Below are 17,125 nucleotides of genomic sequence, written 5' to 3' on the forward strand. Positions count from 1 at the left end.
AATTCCCATACATAATCTCCAACAGACAAAATGAAAAACATTAAGTTTTACATATACTTAAAGAAGAAATAAAGGTTATAAGTGCAGTTCTGTTTTTATTATTATTGTTACCATCGAGATTGTTGCAAGGAGTGCACATTTTATTGAGTAGTAGATGTGGAACATGAAGTAGTAATATGTTACTGTGGTTGGAACAGCTTAGACACAGATCTTAAATTTTGCAGGAGGAAAAAATAGAATATTTAAAACATAGTTTGTTTTATAGATCTGTTCACATCTCTGTAAAGTATAATAAAGTATCAGATCCCTAAAGCTCAAAAGTCAGCATCATTTATTTAAACATATTGTATTAAGTTATGACTCAGTTCAGCAACAGAAATCATGTAGTGGTGGATGAACTGGTCATTCATAACATGAAAGAGGCTTTTTTCCAGTGTACCCTGGTTATGTGATACATTTGTTTGTAACATCAAAACTGATAAGGATATATTTGCTTCCTATTTGACTAGGCATACGATCTACCTCTAACATCATTGAATGTGGAAACAGGGACATTTTCTCAAGTCAATACATAGAAGATTTAATGTGAACTTAGCTGTTGATTGGAAATGGGACCACATTGATAAAAGGTAATAATGACAAATGGAAACAAACAACAACAAATAAAATCTAAATATTTTCAGAGCTGAGAGAAGCGTTCGAACTCGTTTTAAGCTAACGTGGCGAAGAAGTCCTTCGAAAGTCCTCATAGTTTAACAACTACACTTTCAGGGCAACCACTGCAAAATGTAATGTGCTGTGCATTCATTTATAGGGTAATGATGATTACTGAACACCTGCAATTAAAACTAACATAATAACAAAAAACGAAAAACTTTTTTTTGTGCTGTATGGATTTCCTTACGCAAGATATAAAATTAAAATCTTCTTCTGAATCAATCAAATTGGTTCACCTTATTAAATTCGTAACCTTAAAGGGAAAAAACCCTCATTAGTGGATTTGAGGAGGATGAGAACACATTTACATGATGATATAATCAGCGATGCAAAGTCACTCCTGTTGACATTTCCATGAATTTCCATTTTGGACTTGAGCAACAAGCCAGAGGACAGTGGGGAGGTTTATTCAAACACTCTGGATATTTACCTGACATTTACAGTTAACAAGCATCTCTGCAACGACTGTAAGTACTGAAGTTGAAATAAACTTCATAAATAAACTAAATAAACTCTTGATATGATGATTAATTAGCACTCAATTTTCTACTCTTTTTTTTTTTTTTGCATGTTACAGACCATGACACATGTGATTCATCTATCATTACTGCTAGGTATGTACCTAACTTACTTTTCATTGTTAAACAGTAACTACTTATAATTTAAAACATTGCTTGAAAGGTTATAATTACTCTGGATCTAGCCATGCAGATCCATTTTAACACATTTTATCACCGTCATTCCTCTCTCAAAAGTATGTGAATGACGGATCATTTGTTTGTAATTTTCATGGCACATTTTGTTTCTTTTTTCTTGTATTTTATCTGACCCTAGATTTTTGTTTGCCAGTATCTATTTCTTTATGTTCTTCATTTTATTTACCAATGCATTAAACAAACAAATGTATCTATATATAATAAAACAAAGATGTTTTTAAAATACATAAATAAATAAATGTGCACTTGGAGAGAGATCTAACAGACAGGGGTACTGATCCCATCGCTTGGCTCTTTCTATGGCATGGGAACGTTTTGGAAAAAGGAAAATAGATGAAAGGACAATGAAAAAAGAATAGTTACAAAAATACTGACCTTTGCACATGTTTTTGTTTATATTTTCCTTAAAACTATGAATTACTGTATATTTATTGTAGAAGAAGAAAACTCTCACTTTAGCAAACAACTATGCATTTAGTTGTTTGCTAAAGTGAGAGTTTTCTTCTTCTAACTGTACTCAGACCTGATGTGATCTTCCTGTCCTACAGCAGTGAGCCTGCTGCCCTGTGTTTCAGCACCAGACTTTCCAAATGAAGGAATCAAAATCATCCCCTGTGATCAGTGCCGTGTTAAACCAATTATTACACAAAATTGCAATTGCACAGTTGGCAAGTGGATTTGGAAATTTAAATGTGGTGATCCCAGAGTCAACCAAGTCACACTGGAAGCCACTAAACTCAGTAGCACTGGGACGACGGACTAGTCTAACACATGTCCTAAAATCACATACAAAACAGGCAGTTTTCTTTTGTCTGTGAAGGTAGAATCTGGTAAGAAATCTCAACTTCACAGTATATTTGTCTATTGACAGTATTTTAGTAGCTTAAAAATTATTTTATTCCTGTAATAAAGAAGTGTGTACAGCAAATGGATTTTAAAGTATACTTGCTGTGACAAATTCATTCAGCAAGTACAAAATCTGAAGTGCCACAGACACATTTTTAAAGGCACCTGCATCCCCTCTTCATGTAGATTAATTTGTTTTGTTTTCTGCAGGGTGTGTAAAGGTTTCTGGTAATAAAATTTGTGGAAGTTGCAACAGCGGAGCTACCTCTACAAATAACTGTAATTCAAGGTAAATATGTTTTTTGTCCACTTAGCTTTTTAAATAAAATACTGCAGAAGATGCAGATGTGTTATCTCTTATAAAATCCTGTTTGTCATATGCTTTTTAAATTTTCTGTAATTTTCTTTCAACAGAAAAAAGATACGCATCTCAATGTCTAAGCCAGATGAAAAAACAGTAAAGATACATTTTCAAAATGTTCAAGAAGAATACAATATCAGTGACTGTATAGATGCTCAGACAGGCAAGTACTTTTTTCAATATAATCAACCTTTCCTAAAAAAAAAACAACACATAAAAAACTGTATAGTTACAACATTTTTTTTTCTTTTGTAAAACTGAAATATGTTTTTAAAGCTTAAATTTTTACTTTTTTTCTTATGTGCAGCTTCAAATCAAAGGCCCTTCAATGTTAGTGTGTCTACAAGGAGTACAGCTACATCAGGTGGGATTTTTTTATATTTCAGCCTGGAAGCAGTCATTTACCTTGTTAATTAAAGTATATGTTAATATATTGCAATGCCGTAGACTCAATACTTTAATCTATACAAAACATCCCCGACTATCAGGGTGAGTCAGCAGAGCTTTGCATAAATAAGGAGACAGCAGGAAACTGTGACCTATTGTAGCGTTAGCATATGTTAAATGTCACTTTCTTTTTTTTTTTGTCTCAAGTTACAAACCTGGAGTTCTACCATGAAAACAAAAGTTGGATTGATGCCTTGGAGGACTGTCAGCAAAACTACACCTCCCTGGTTGAAATCACCAACCAAACAGTGAATGATGAAGTGAAAAGTCTCCTGCAAAATGAGACACACCTGCAACAAGGGGTGTGGATTGGCCTGGAACGCTCAGTCTTTGGCAAAGATAAGGAGTGGATGTGGATTTCAAAGTCCAAAGACATTTGTCCTAAATGGAACAGCAGCATATATGGCTTAAATAACCACTGTGCAAAGATGATCCTGACTGAGACACAAGAAATAAAGCTGCTGGATGCCAACTGCCATGACAGACTACCTTTCATCTGTCAAGGTGAGCATTAAAGAACAGTCTGGTATAATATTATTATCAGTTTCCTGCTTTAAAAAAAATAATAATTAAGGCCTGGCCATAATGATGGCGATAGCTGAAAAATCTGAAAATATTAGTCTTACAGCCTGAAAGCCGAAGATTTTAGTCTCTTGTAGTGTTGAAACATGATGCTTTTATCTACCTATAAAAACAATGAACATTTAACAATGAAGGAAATAAAGAAATGACACCACTCATTGATTTTGAACATTAAATTAATTTTGTTGTTTTTGGGTTACAGATTTTGGAGAAGATGCACTGTGACCTCTACTCATTTGGCGGAAAAAGTGACAGCATCAGGAAGACACTGAATTCAGTCATGAATAATATCAGTCAAATTACTATATCATTCCCATGATAAGTATATGCAAACTTCTGACCACAGCTGTATATATAAAACTCTCTGAGTTAAGGTTTGTTGTCATTTCTTTAAGCAGTCTTCATGAATAGGTCTCCAGACTTCTTGAAGGACATTCAAAGTTTTCCTTGGGATGTTGGCTGCCTTTTGTTCTGTTGTCTGTTAGATGATCCCACACTGTTTCAATAATGTTGAGATCCAGGTTCTGATATTCAGGTATGCTTTTACTGCATTGGCAATGTTTCACTTTCATGCTGAAAAATGAAGCAGATCATAGTGCACCATGGATCAAAGACCGATGGTGCTTTTCTTTGTTCATAAATTTATTAATTTTTTGAAGATCACCAACATGCCTATCTGCAGGCCCAAACCATGTCAGAGCCTCCCCCATGTTTTACAGATGTCTGCAGACTCTCAGTGCTTTACCTCTCTCCTGACCTCCTCGATACACACCAACAATGATTTGAGCCAGCATTTTCACGTTTGGATTTATCACGCCATCACACCTGTTGCCACTGATTTTTCAGTTCTTGTATAATGTTGCATACCTCAGGCTTTTCTCCCCATTTCCCTTTCTTAAGAATGACTCCTCGACAGTCACTTCCATTGAGACCGTTCCTGATGAGGCTTCATTGAACAGCAAGATCAACTAAAGGGCCAGCTACACCTCTCAGGACCTATGGCAGGTCTTTGCTGGATTTGTGTCCTATCTCATAACAATGTGACTTTCAGATACTTTCATCTGTTGTAGATTGTTTTTAGGCCTGCCACTAGTAATTTTGTCTTCCACTTGTACAGTTTCCTTATATTTTGTTAAAGGTTCAGCATGCCGTGTAGCAAATACGTCTTTGGGAATCGCCTTGAGGTGCAAAAATACAATTTAATGGATGTTAACTTCTGTTATCTTTGGCCTGTCCAACAAAAGGCACCAAGAGGAGTTCCCACATATTATCAGTGTGGTTTGTTATTATCAGTTTGTTGTGCATTTTAGTAGGTACTTGGTCAAAGGATTGAATCTGATATTTTTTTAAAGGCTTTATTGGGGGAAAATAGATTTGTTTGATGTTTCTGTATACTGTGGTCTTTTGTTTTGGTACCAGGTAGATGAATTTGCATTTTGTTTAGTTTTATCATACATTCCTTTTATTTCATTTTGTTTGGGGTTTTTTTTTTATTTTTATTTTTTTACCTTTGTTCTATTAATATCCATGTTAATAAATGTCACCTTTATTGCAAAAAATTCTCAAACATGCCACATCATTTTCTGGTGCCTGACATTAACAATTACCCCGTTTGGGGTCTCAGTGCAACATTTGCCAAACATCATAATCTACTTTAAATATGTACTGTACTATTTTTAATGTAAAACAGCAATAGCGTGTGAAAAAATATGAATAGAAATAATGTGAAATATTACTAATATTGTCTTTTTCATTGTGATATATTATTTATATTATAACTACTTTTCAATACAATAGATTATAAATATATATTTACATAAATTGATTAGAATATTTAACCAGTAAGAAAATTTCTAACTCACTGTAGAGGGTTACAGGGTGTTTTCTTGTGTAAGCCAGACTTCTGAATTTGCTACCCTGGTGCATTTCTTTTTATAACTGTGCGCAAAGAAAACTGCACCAGCAACAGCAAGCTGGTTTTAAAAAATAGGGGAAAAAATCATGTAAAAATGAAATTATTTAAATTGGCCTTGGTCTTCCCAAAATCTGTCACCATCTCTTACGGTTGGAAGTGATTGTAATCTCAAAGTGATCCACACGTTCCCTGTAGCGTCTCTTTCCCACCTCTGACAAATCCCCACAGCTGCAGACTTATACAAGAATATTTTTTTTACAGACAACTCAGCCGAGAGTGATACTGGAAGTCAGAAGTGTACAAGGTGAAGAGAAAAGGTGAGAGTACCATCACCAATGGTGCTCCTATGCTGTGACACACACACTGTACAGTATATAAATGTTACATAGTTTCAGTATATGAAATCATATTGTTTTACCAGGGCCTCCTGGTGGATCACAAAAAATACTGCAGGTGGGCTGCAGTAATAACAGGAATTCAGTCAGAAATTACTCACAAAAATGTAGTTACATATTCAATTCAATTAAAAAAAATGTATTGATCCCAAAGGTTGGCCCCAAAGGAAATTGGGTAACATAAATGTATTAATTGATATAAAAAGTGAATTACAGTTTTGTTCTGATGGCTTAAACCCTAACTGTGATTCTTATAGCACAATTTCTAAAACTATTAATACTTATAGCAAAACCACTCACTGAGTTTGCAAAACTAAAAGCACAAACACTGCTTTGCACTCAGTTTGCCATTTTGTAACACACACTTTGCAAACCTGTAGCTACAATCCACTGCACAGCACTCTTTTTGCAGAACTGTAAACACAACTCACTGCTTTACACTCAATTCCCAAATGATCAACGCACTCCTAGTAAAACTATACACATTTACGGCCATTATTTACACTATTTTGCCAATTGTCTGGTACACTGTCACATGTGAAAACTTTTTTAGATAATTAGTTCACTTTGCAATCAGCCCAAGCACTATAATACAGGTAAGCTCTGTGTGTGGAGTACAATTGAGGGAGCAGGAAGAGTGAGAAGTAGAGGAGGCCGAGGAAGAGGACGTGGAGGTGAAGAAGTAGGATGAAGAGGACGACAAGGACAAGGAGGAACAAGAGGAGGATGAGGAGGGGGGAGAGGACGAGGAGGGGGGAGAGGAAGGGTTAGAAGAGTAAGAAATAGAATTGCTGATGACATCAGAGCTACAATAGTGGACCATGTAATCAACCGTGGAATGACCCTGAGGGAAGCTGGCCGACGGGTTCAGCCTAACTCGAGCCACTACACTGTAGCAAGCATCATAAGGACATTTTGAAATGAGAATCGGTTAGTACAGTCACTTTGCACTAAGATTTGTAGCACTGCCATATGCTAATGAGAAACACAACAATACCATAGATGTAAAAATACTGAAATTGTTACTTTACAGAATTGCTAGATGACCAGATGCTGGGGGCAGAGGACACATGTTCACTGCAGACCAAGAAACCCATATAGTCAACATGGCGATTGCAAATAATCCTATACTTGGAAAAAAACACTTGTGTTTGTTTTGATGTGTGTAAATAAACACCAGTACTTGAAGTTTGGATCCCTCCATGTTTACAGACCTATGACAAAAGTATGAGCTCAAACTGACATGGCCTAGCTTGTGCACAGAGAAAGCAAAAGCCAGATGTGTTTTGTATTCATACCATGAGTGTGCAGTTGGCGCATTGTGTGCTTAGTAGATGATGGCTTGTGTGTACTGTTTGATACGAAAACACCATTTTTACGAAGGTGTGAAGAGTTAATCTAGCTGTGTTCGCTTTTGCAAGAGAACTACAATGTTTTGATAATTGGGTGACAGGTTTTCTTATTTGTGTGTAGAATTTTGCAAAAATAGCCAATAGTTACAAAAAATGTGCTTAAGCAATCAGAAAAAACTGTAATATGATGGCTTGTGTTAACTGTTGGATACAAAAATACCATTTTTACAAAGGTGTGGAGAGTTAAGCGAGGGTTATTCGCTTTTACAAGAAAACTACAATGTTTTGCTGATTGGGTGAAGGGTTTTCTTATTTGTGTGTAGAGTTTTGCAAAAAATAGCCAATAGTTACAAAAAAAGTGCTCAAGCCATCAGAAAAAACTGTAACACATATACATGATCAGAACAGTGTTCATTTCTTTGTAAATACTATGCTTTAAGAAAATTTTCTGACCTTTGGCTTTTTAAAAAATATTTTACTCATCACATTACTTAATTTTGTTCATTAAAGTCTCTGACCTTATCCACCTTTGAAATTTCCATCCAAGCAGAGTCCACATTTCCAGCATTACTTTGGCATTGCTAACTTCCTGTAAGGAAGCTGAAATGGACAGATATACATTCAGACAAAACAGATCCAAAGTTGTCGAGATGATTCAAACAGATCATTTCATTGTATTTTGCACAACAGGAAAGTGTTTCAAGATGTCTGCCGTTTGGCAAGACTGGCTTGGACTACAAGTTCCATATGGCACTCGGTCGTTTCTATAGAAACGGGTTGTTGTCTCATTACTGGAAGCTAATGTGCCACCGTGACGTTTAGTAGCTATATAATATACCTTACACTCTGGGTAAGTGTATGAAATATCCACATAAATGAGTAAAACTGATCAGTATGGTTAGAAATAGCGTTTATGGCTCAAATGTGCTGCTTAGCATAATGAAGCATGACTTGACAGATCATGACACGTTTATGGTGCTTTTATAGAGGCTTTCATTCATTATCTGCAGTGAGCGTGTGTTATTCACTCATATCACAAACTTTTTGTTCGTGCTGTTTGTGTTTATGATCGTGCTGTGTTTAAAGACGTTCTTGTTAAACGCAGTAATTCACCGTAACATCATCTCCCCCTGCTGGCGGGTGACTATGTATGCAGCTCCAGTGGATTTATCTTTTAAAAACATCAGCAGTTTAACAGGTAATACTCTTCGCCATATCTCTCTTTATGTAGGATCTTAAGGGCTGCAAGAGGTCATTTACAGCAAATAAATAAATTATTAGTTATCTCTGACTTAATGGATGAACCTATTAGGATGCACTTATATAGTCCAAATCGAATGATAATATTTTTGGGGGTAACTCAAATCCATTTAAAATGTATGATTTAAAATCACTCTGATCCCCCCCTCCCAGAGAGAAATGTTAAATATATTTGTGAGTATCGATTAAGGTTTTTAAAATAATTTCTGACCATTTTTATGAGAATTTTATGTTACGTCGGAGGGATTCATTAAGCCTCAAGTCCTTTATATTAATGAAAAAGATGGCAACACTAATACAACAGCACACAAAGTCACAGGCCCGTACTGAAGTAGCACTTAATATTCACTTAATATTCATAAAATAATGTTTTCTTTTATTTGGGGTTTCAGACACATGGATAGAGGAGCCCAACAGCGGTCTGCGGCCTGTAAAGAAAAATTCAGAGATGAAATATCTCAGCTGTTCGCTCCGCCTCAACAACAACAACATCACTGAGCTTCATGACCTCCAGAAGACTGTTAGCCATTTCCTGGCTCAGCCGGCACATCTAACCTGGTTGGATCTTTCCTTCAACAAAATCACACACATAGACCACGTGAGTGTCGTTATCAACAGCTGCTTATCTTTCTTTTACATCTGAAGTACATCTGAAGCTGGTGTACACATGTGTGTTCCAGGTCTTGTGTGAGTTGCGTGAACTGCGTGTGTTGTACCTTCATGGAAACAGCATTTTTATTCTGTCAGAGGTGGACAGGCTGGGAGTGCTACCACATCTGCACACCATCACTCTGCATGGAAATGTGATAGAAACCAACAAGGCATACAGGTGGAGACTGTATTTTACACTAAACACTCGTCACACATGTCCCAGGGAGCTTTAATGTGTTTTAAATGTGAGATATTTTATAGAAGCTGATGATAGTTTGCTGTTTACAGAACCAAGTCCAGACAATCAGAAGCTCAGACACCTCAGAGGTGTAGAATGAGGGATTGCTCTCATTCTGCAGATGTCTGTAAGTGTGACATGAGTGCACGGCAAGCATCTAAGTTCATAACATTGTAACAGGTGCTTAAATGCAGATAGGGTTCATATTACTTGTCCTAGTCTGCATAGCAACACCGGTTAAAAAAACACATACAGTGCAGTGACTGCAAGCTCATGTCCATCTGCAGACAGGGGCGCCTCTGTTTAAAACTGATTTCTAATGAGTGACAGCAGCTTCTTCATTCATTTAGAGCATGTTTGCAGCGCTGGTTACACAAGATGAAGTTTGGATGCGTTTACAAAGACGAGGCCTCTTTAGTATTCAGTGTTATTTCTGTATAAATGTCTACAAAATGTGCCTAAGATATTTATTGGGCGTCTTTCTGTATGTAGGAATCGTGTGATTACCGTCCTGCCTCGGTTAAAGACGATGGACTTCAGTGCCATAACGCGACAGGAGCGAGTCTTGGCAAAGATCTGGCACCAGAGCAACAGCCGCTGCAGGAGCAGCAAGGTTAACCAGTGACTGCTGGCTCGTCTCCATCCATAAACTGATACTCTTTACCTATTTGTCAAGTGCACACCTAATTAGGCATGAAGCACACATAAAGGTATTAATCCAAACACTGAATAACCATTTTTAATAACCATTAAAAAACTAGCTGTATGATCTGGCATTGTATGGATGGCAAGCCAGTCCTTATATGCTAAGGGTATATGAGAAGGTGACTGAGAGCTGCAGAGAGAGCAGGAGGGTCACAGAGAGAAAAATAAAAAAGAAGAGGGAGAGGCTCTGGGAAACAACGACCCTTTGAGCATTAATATCAAGGGGTATGTCACAATTGCAGCAGCAAATCTGCACCGATTTAATATCTCTCCTTTTTCTCAAAAAAAAAAGAGCTTATATGTATTGCATTTTGTGTAGTAATCTCTGAGTAGGTATGAGCTCAAAACAGGCCAAAAAGTGACAAAATTCAGCCTACTTCTGCTTACTAGCAGGGCCTATAACTCAGGACTAAGTTTAATAGTAATTTTGCATGGCTTTATTAAATATACTAAAGTCAGTATACAAAAAAAGCATAAAAAAGAGAGACACCTGACTTTTCTTTAAATCGGTTAACTCAAGCGTGGCTGATTGATGAGGCCACTGATAGTAACTGTTCTTCAGAACTAGTAGTGTTGTAGTACATTACTGTGTTCTTTATCCATAGATCACAAAATGTTGTCATTCACATCCAGATATCTGATCATTCATGTGGGTTTTGGAAATATTTTAATACTGTTTGCAACAAAGTTAAATTAAAGAAAGTGCTGTTGACCATCTCTGTAGCATCACTGAATAATTACATCTCACATAAGAGCACGCTTAGGTCAGGACAGGAACGATTTGTTAAAAGTCTTTAATGAATTAAACAAAACAAAAAACAAAACTAAAACTTTTTGGTACTAGCCTAAGACATTACAAACATATTTCAGGTAGTATTACACTTTTGAGTAACAAACATAAAGGGGAAAAAAATGCCAAGAACCCATTGCAAAAAGCTCAGATCAGTTGCGTGGTTTAAATAATCAAAGCCTAGCAGATTATCCCTTTCGAGTCTAGAGCGCTTCACCGTGCTCCCTGCCCACGCATACAGTCGTGCTCTCCTCCGAGGAGCAAATATATACTTGAGAAACAGAAATAAATAATCACAAAAAGGGATCAATTCATTTTATTTGCTGCTATAGACTGATTGTTAACACCCTGTCCCCTGCTGCACTGCTATAACGGTTAGTTTCTGATTATGAACGAATCCAATCATATTGCAATCTGCAGGGGAAACCTCTTCGTTTAAAAGCTTAACAAATGCAGGCCTTAAAAGGGTTCTTGTGTTTCATAAAAACTTATCGCCACAAGATCTTAGCCAATTCTGACCAGTGAAGTCTCTACAAAAAGGAGGGACTTCATACAATCCATCATGTTTAGTTTTTATATTCAAGCAGAAAATTCTGTACAAAGGCATGAAGACACAATATCTGTCCCTACACACACTCGCACACACCCAACCACGCACTTTCATCTTTGAATATTACACTTGAACTTCTGGCCTGCTCGTTTCTTTAATGCTAGATAAGCGCAGAGGACACAGCGCCACCTGTAAACTCCAGAATTGTGACCCAAGAAAAGCTGCATCCTCACCCACCAGCCAAGGAAAGGTTATTAAAGTTTGGCCTCGACTGGAATGACAGATTACTCCACTGTCACTGTCAAATGTCATTGAAATTCACTCTAACTAGGTTAGTGTGAGGTGTTTATGGTTGCCAGTATACTCCACCAAACGATAACATTTTAATTTTGGGAGAAAAAGTGTGTCATTCCTTTTTACTGGTGCTAATATTAACATTAACATTTTCTTGTTGCTCAGGGATAAAGACTGAAGAATGTTTGGTGACATCAAGGATGTTAAACAGAGCTAAACATATATGAACAGTTAAGATTAAATCATGTTTGGGGGTTTTGTTTGCTTTTTTTACCCTGGTAAATAACATATTGAACATGTGGTGCAGTGATTATTTGCGATATTCCACGCCACAGTGATCCCTTTTTTTCAGTGGAGACTTTATCAAATGCATTGTATTAACCAACAGCCAACAGCTTTGTGCCAAAAATCCAACAGCTTTATCCCAGGTGAGTCCAACATAGATATCAGCAAGGTGACAAGCTAGCTCTGATTCTCAGAAAACAAAGAAACTAAAAACACCCGTGGAAAACTTCTTTTTTTTTAAGAGATCATCAAAAATGTTGATTTCCACAGCTGGAGGCCTCGCTGATGTACATACGAGCTCAAACCCATCTTCTATTTGTCATAATTACACTCGAGGACAGCCATGGGGTAAGACCCTACATTGTCTTCGTCTTTGAAGCAGTTTAAAGCAGAAAGCAGGAGGACCAAAATGTTTTATGACGGGTGGGGCTGGAGGTTGAGGATGCAGGAGTGACACGAAGAAAGTGGGACTGGAGCAACAATATGGAGGCCAGAGTTGTAGAGTTAGGGAATGGCAAACTGGACCACCAAGTCTTCTTTAGCATCCACTTTGATTTGAGAGATTGCACTGTAAGCATAGGCTGCTATCTTAGACACCTGCAAAGAAAAAAGAGAAGTCAAATTCTAACCGCTTAGCTGTCTTTAAAATGACATGACTGGGGATTCTGCACAGGAAGCACACAGCCCCATTCAATCAGAGTATGTTACATATGGATACCTGCTGAACATCTGAGTATGGCACCAGGTCACTCGCAAGTACTTGGTGGGGCTGGCTGGTGAGGGAGGGGAGAGCGAGGGCTTTGTTTTGAGGCAGACTGGTGCTCAATACAGTCATCTTTGTACTGAAGAGAGAAATACATAAAGAAATCAGCTGCGCTGCTATTTAAGTTCTCTTAAACCAGTAGACTGTGCTTTGAGGAGCTAGCATTTAACCTGCACCTGTGTTTTAGTCTAAACGAGGATGCTCTGTTTGGTAGAAATCAAACAACATGCTGAAGAGCCATCCAAAATTATTATGAGCAAGTAAACAAAACCCATCAAGCCATAAACCATCTATTTGCATACCTGTATTGTCGAGCTCTGTCCATGTACTCGTGCGGCTCCACCATGATGGCGTCTGCTGCTGAGACGTCGATGATGTTCCTGATGTACAGGGGGATAACGGTATGTTTATTACACAGACACTCTTGCATTATTGTTAGTGGCATGGCTACATTTGCATTAAGGAGGGTCTTACTGTGCCGTCTTTGTCAGGATGGATGAAAGGAGGGCCTGTTCATTTGACAGCGCTGATGAGCTAGTTCCAGGGTTCCAGCCGGTCCCGCCATTTAGTGGTTTGCTGGGAGGGTTTGGGGAGATGAGCGGCTTTGTCTCTTCCTTAAACAAATCATGAAATTTAACTTACTTCTTTTTCCTTCTAAATCAAAGCTAATTATGACAGTTGAGACCACTTTAAAGTTATCATTTATTTTGTTTTATTTTATTTATTTTACTTCATTATTTTGTGTGTGTGTGTGTGTGTGTATTAATATAATTATTTTAGTAATGCAACAACGCACAAAGTATCACTTCTGCAACTTGTGGTGCTCTTACAAATACTCCAAAAGTAATTTCTTCAGTCTAAAACAAATATATGAGCACAACACAGGCAGGCAGAGAAAGATCTTCACTCTGTCCCCATTGCTCCTTTAAACTGCTATGAGGAAAGATGCATGGAGGAAGAAATGACTTATTTCTCTAAACTAAAAATAGCTGGGAATCTTTAGGGTCATATGACTACATGAAAGTAAAATCCCAAATGTCCCTCACCTTGCCGTTTGTCCTATCTAACACGTTAGCAACTTATTCTTTACTTTTCACCTTGCTTTAAAACCATTTATATAAGTAAATAACTTTTTCAAAAAAAGCATCAAAACACATCTCTTTGCTCTCTGGATCTGTTAAAGCTTTCTGAAGTCAGACTGTTTATCATCTTGGCTAACTTAACTGGCTTGAACTTCACAAAAGGCCTAGCCAAAGGCTAGCTTACAGTAGCAAGCTGCTAGCCCCTAGAAAACGACCACTTGTTAACGTCGTCACGCATTACTCACGTGTACCGTCTGCGGGGAAATATGCCCAAAGGGATAATATACTATTAGGTACTCCACTTTTAAATTGCCCAGCTTTCACATATCGGGTTTAGCCTGCTAACAGCTAACTACCTGAGTTGTGTTCTCGTTCTCGCTGCTGTAACAGCAACCCATGGCAACGTCCGACGGCCGACACTACACAACCCCGGCGTCCCTTCTCTCCGTCAGAAACCAGTCGTGCTGTTCTTCTCTAGCAAACATAAAAGTTGTCTCCAGCGTGGTTGTAGTATAGCCTCATCTAAAGGTAAGGAGCTACTGTCAGAAGCAGCAGCAGCTTCTCGGGCGAGCTATCACATGACAGTAGCTCTAGCGCAACAACACAAGAACCACTTCCGGTTTTTGAGAAGCGGCGTCGGACCTCGTCACGTGAAGAGGAAGCTTTAAACGTGAACTGAATGAATGTTAAATAAATAGATAATATCAATCCATCCATTCGCTTCCGCTTATCCTTTTCAGAGGAAATAAATAATATATTAATACTAATATACGACATTTTTAGTATGTTGCTTTTTGATGGTTTCATTAGGTATTTTTTGTTTACGTACTGTTTTTTGTAACGGTGAAGACGCAATAAAGGTAGATGAGTTTAAATACCTGGGGTCAACCATCCAAATCAATGGACAGTGCACAAAAGAGGTTAGGGTTAGAGTGGAGCCGGGGTGAAGTGGGTGAAGACCAGCTTCCTGTGAGATTTGTGCCAGATGGTAATGAGACCCGATTTTAAGTAGGGAGCTGGAGGTGGCAGAGCTGCAGATGATATGATTTTTTAAATTGAAAGTGAAAAGGATGGGCAGGATTAGAAATGCGTATATCAGAAAGAAATCTCAGGTTTAACACTGACTGAAATGCAGCCAAAAACCTTACAGAGTTGCCACCATATTTTATAAACAGTTTGTGTTGTACCTGTTTCCTGACCTGCTGTATACACATTACACAGAACAATCTTATGAAGCAAAAGGTTCATCACTCCATCAGACCTGTTTCCACCAATTTTCAGTCCAGGTCATGTGTAACTTGGCATACCTCAAACTTTTCTTCCTGACTCCCTTCGTGAAGAACGGCTTCTTGACAGCCGCCCTTCCCCTGACACCATTTCTGATGAGGCTTCAGTGAACAGTAGATGTATCTACTGTATCTCCCAGGCCCTGTGTCAGGTCTTTGCTGGATTTTTGTTTCACTATGATTTTCAGATACTGTTTCTCTGCTTTAATTTCTTTGGTTTCTTTTATCCTCAACTTGTGCAGTTTCCTTAAAGTTGTTAAGGACTTGCTGCACACCAAGTTTTAAGCTAATATGGTCAGGTACAAGGATTGTACTGAAAAATACCAGGTCTCTCTTGGAAATGAAAATTGAATATCAGTGAGAATTTTACCTGGATAAATAAATGATTCATTAAAAAAAAATGTAAAAAGCGAAAGAAGTGATTGAAAAAGCAGCATATGTACAAAGAAAAACTCTGGAAGATGTTCAGGAAGACTGAAGAACTTTTGTTCTAAAAGCCTACAAATAAACATAAAGAACTTTGGCTCTTTGGAAACAGAGCATTAAAAATATGGGTTGGCTGAAGACTATTACCCAGTTCTGTATATGTGGACAGTAATTAGGAAGTTTACGTAACATATAGAACCAACAGGAGACAGTATAGGTGGGGTTCAATAAAGGGACTTCCCTGGGTCTAAGCAGGTTAAGTTGGACTTAATTATAGAGTATTACATTACTGATTAATCAGCTTACAAGTATCCCACTTTGTTGTTCTGTATTGCCCCGAAGAGTACTTTTTTAATGTCCATATCAATCTATAGGCGAAGTAGCAAAGTGCTGTGCCTCTGTCATTAATTCTCTGCTCTGTATTGAGTGACTCTAACTTGTCTGGACACTGTATTTCTTTCTTTTTGCTTTGAAGTAAGATAGGAAATTAGGATAAACCAAACTTCAAATATTTAAGCAAGTATGAACTGCTCCTGCGTTTACAATAAGCTACTGTAGCAAAGTGTAAGATGATGGGGCAGGATAGGACATGTCGCTGTACATGTGGCAGACTCGCTGGGAAAGATTAAAGGCTCGCTGATATATCCTCGGGTTGTGTACGATGACAGGGTACCAAACACATTCAGCTTCTCAAACGCACGATAGTTACATTTTATTTCCAGCAATTCATTTCACAACAAGGAAAGCTCATGTCTTTTAGAGCAGACATAAATACTGCTGCACTGTCACTGTTACTTTATTTGTTTGTTTGTTACTTAGACATACATTTCCAATTTTTTATATTTTGTAAAAACAAAAAAGTATCAAATAAGAGCAATTAAAAAACATTAAAACACGTAGCATGTATGTTAACGTATGTTAAAGTGCTTTATAAATAAAGGTGGTATGGTAGCAGAATGGCATAAAAAGCAACAGTTTAAATTATAAACTGTGTATCTGGGATGATCAGGAAGAGTACAGGAGTCTGATGAGGAACTTTGTCACATTTAGTCACACAAACCACCTGCAACTCAACACCTCAAAGACCAAGGAAGTGGTTGTGGACTTCCAGAGGTCCAGAGCAGGTCCACTGCCAGTTCAGATAGAGGGAGAGGAGGTGGAGGTGGTCAACACATACAAGTACCTCGCGCTGTGGGTGGACAACAAACTGGACTGGTCATGCAACACTCAGCACCTGTATAAAAAAGGCCAAAGCAGACTGTATTTCCTCAGCAGGCTGAGGTCTTTTAACATCTTCAGGAAGCTCCTGAGGATGTTTTACCAGTCGGTGGTTGCTGGAGTACTTTTCTATGCTGTGGGGTGCTGGGGGAGCAGCACAGCAAAGAAGGACTCATTCAGGCTGGAAAAACTGATCAGGAAGGCTGGCTCTGCGGTCGGCATCAAGCTGGACACTCTGGTGACAGT

The 17,125-nt window shown here is 37.9% G+C and overlaps 2 protein-coding genes across 3 annotated transcripts; one reads left to right on the forward strand and one right to left on the reverse strand.

Annotated features, from left to right (window-relative positions):
- The first annotated feature begins 8,092 nt into the window (after positions 1-8,092).
- Positions 8,093-10,900, forward strand: lrrc51 (leucine rich repeat containing 51). 2 transcript variants are annotated; one of them, XM_087850840.1, is made up of 6 exons: positions 8,093-8,181; positions 8,437-8,529; positions 8,984-9,189; positions 9,272-9,420; positions 9,531-9,607; positions 9,973-10,061. In XM_087850840.1, coding segments are annotated over exons 2-6 (486 nt in total). In that variant the 5' UTR covers positions 8,093-8,181; positions 8,437-8,477; the 3' UTR covers positions 9,975-10,061. The 2 variants fall into 2 exon arrangements, with proteins under 2 accessions (XP_087706966.1, XP_087706965.1); XM_087850839.1 differs by lacking the exon at positions 9,531-9,607 and having other exon boundaries at positions 9,973-10,900.
- Positions 10,901-10,965: 65 nt separating this feature from the next.
- Positions 10,966-14,581, reverse strand: lamtor1 (late endosomal/lysosomal adaptor, MAPK and MTOR activator 1). Its single transcript, XM_006799945.3, has 5 exons — positions 14,306-14,581; positions 13,342-13,481; positions 13,170-13,247; positions 12,823-12,946; positions 10,966-12,701 (listed from the first exon to the last, which is right to left on the reverse strand). The coding sequence occupies exons 1-5, from the start codon at positions 14,345-14,347 to the stop codon at positions 12,609-12,611; spliced, it is 477 nt and encodes a 158-aa protein (XP_006800008.1). The 5' UTR covers positions 14,348-14,581; the 3' UTR covers positions 10,966-12,608.
- Between the last annotated feature and the right edge of the window lie 2,544 nt (positions 14,582-17,125).

Source organism: Neolamprologus brichardi, chromosome 14 (genome assembly GCF_056152115.1).
Source record: "Neolamprologus brichardi isolate AB-2024 chromosome 14, ASM5615211v1, whole genome shotgun sequence".
NCBI classification, from domain to species: Eukaryota; Metazoa; Chordata; class Actinopteri; order Cichliformes; family Cichlidae; genus Neolamprologus; species Neolamprologus brichardi.

Coding starts and splice junctions, on each gene's coding strand:
- lamtor1 (XM_006799945.3), bottom strand. CDS start 14,347: ATGGGTTGCTGTTACAGCAGCGAGAACGAGAACACAACTCAG. Junction 13,482..14,305: donor AGAACGAGAACACAACTCAG/GTAGTTAGCTGT, acceptor GATTTGTTTAAG/GAAGAGACAAAGCCGCTCAT. Junction 13,248..13,341: donor ATCCTGACAAAGACGGCACA/GTAAGACCCTCC, acceptor CCTGTACATCAG/GAACATCATCGACGTCTCAG.
- lrrc51 (XM_087850839.1), top strand. CDS start 8,478: ATGTATGCAGCTCCAGTGGATTTATCTTTTAAAAACATCAGCAGTTTA. Junction 8,530..8,983: donor AAACATCAGCAGTTTAACAG/GTAATACTCTTC, acceptor TTGGGGTTTCAG/ACACATGGATAGAGGAGCCC. Junction 9,190..9,271: donor AAATCACACACATAGACCAC/GTGAGTGTCGTT, acceptor TGTGTGTTCCAG/GTCTTGTGTGAGTTGCGTGA.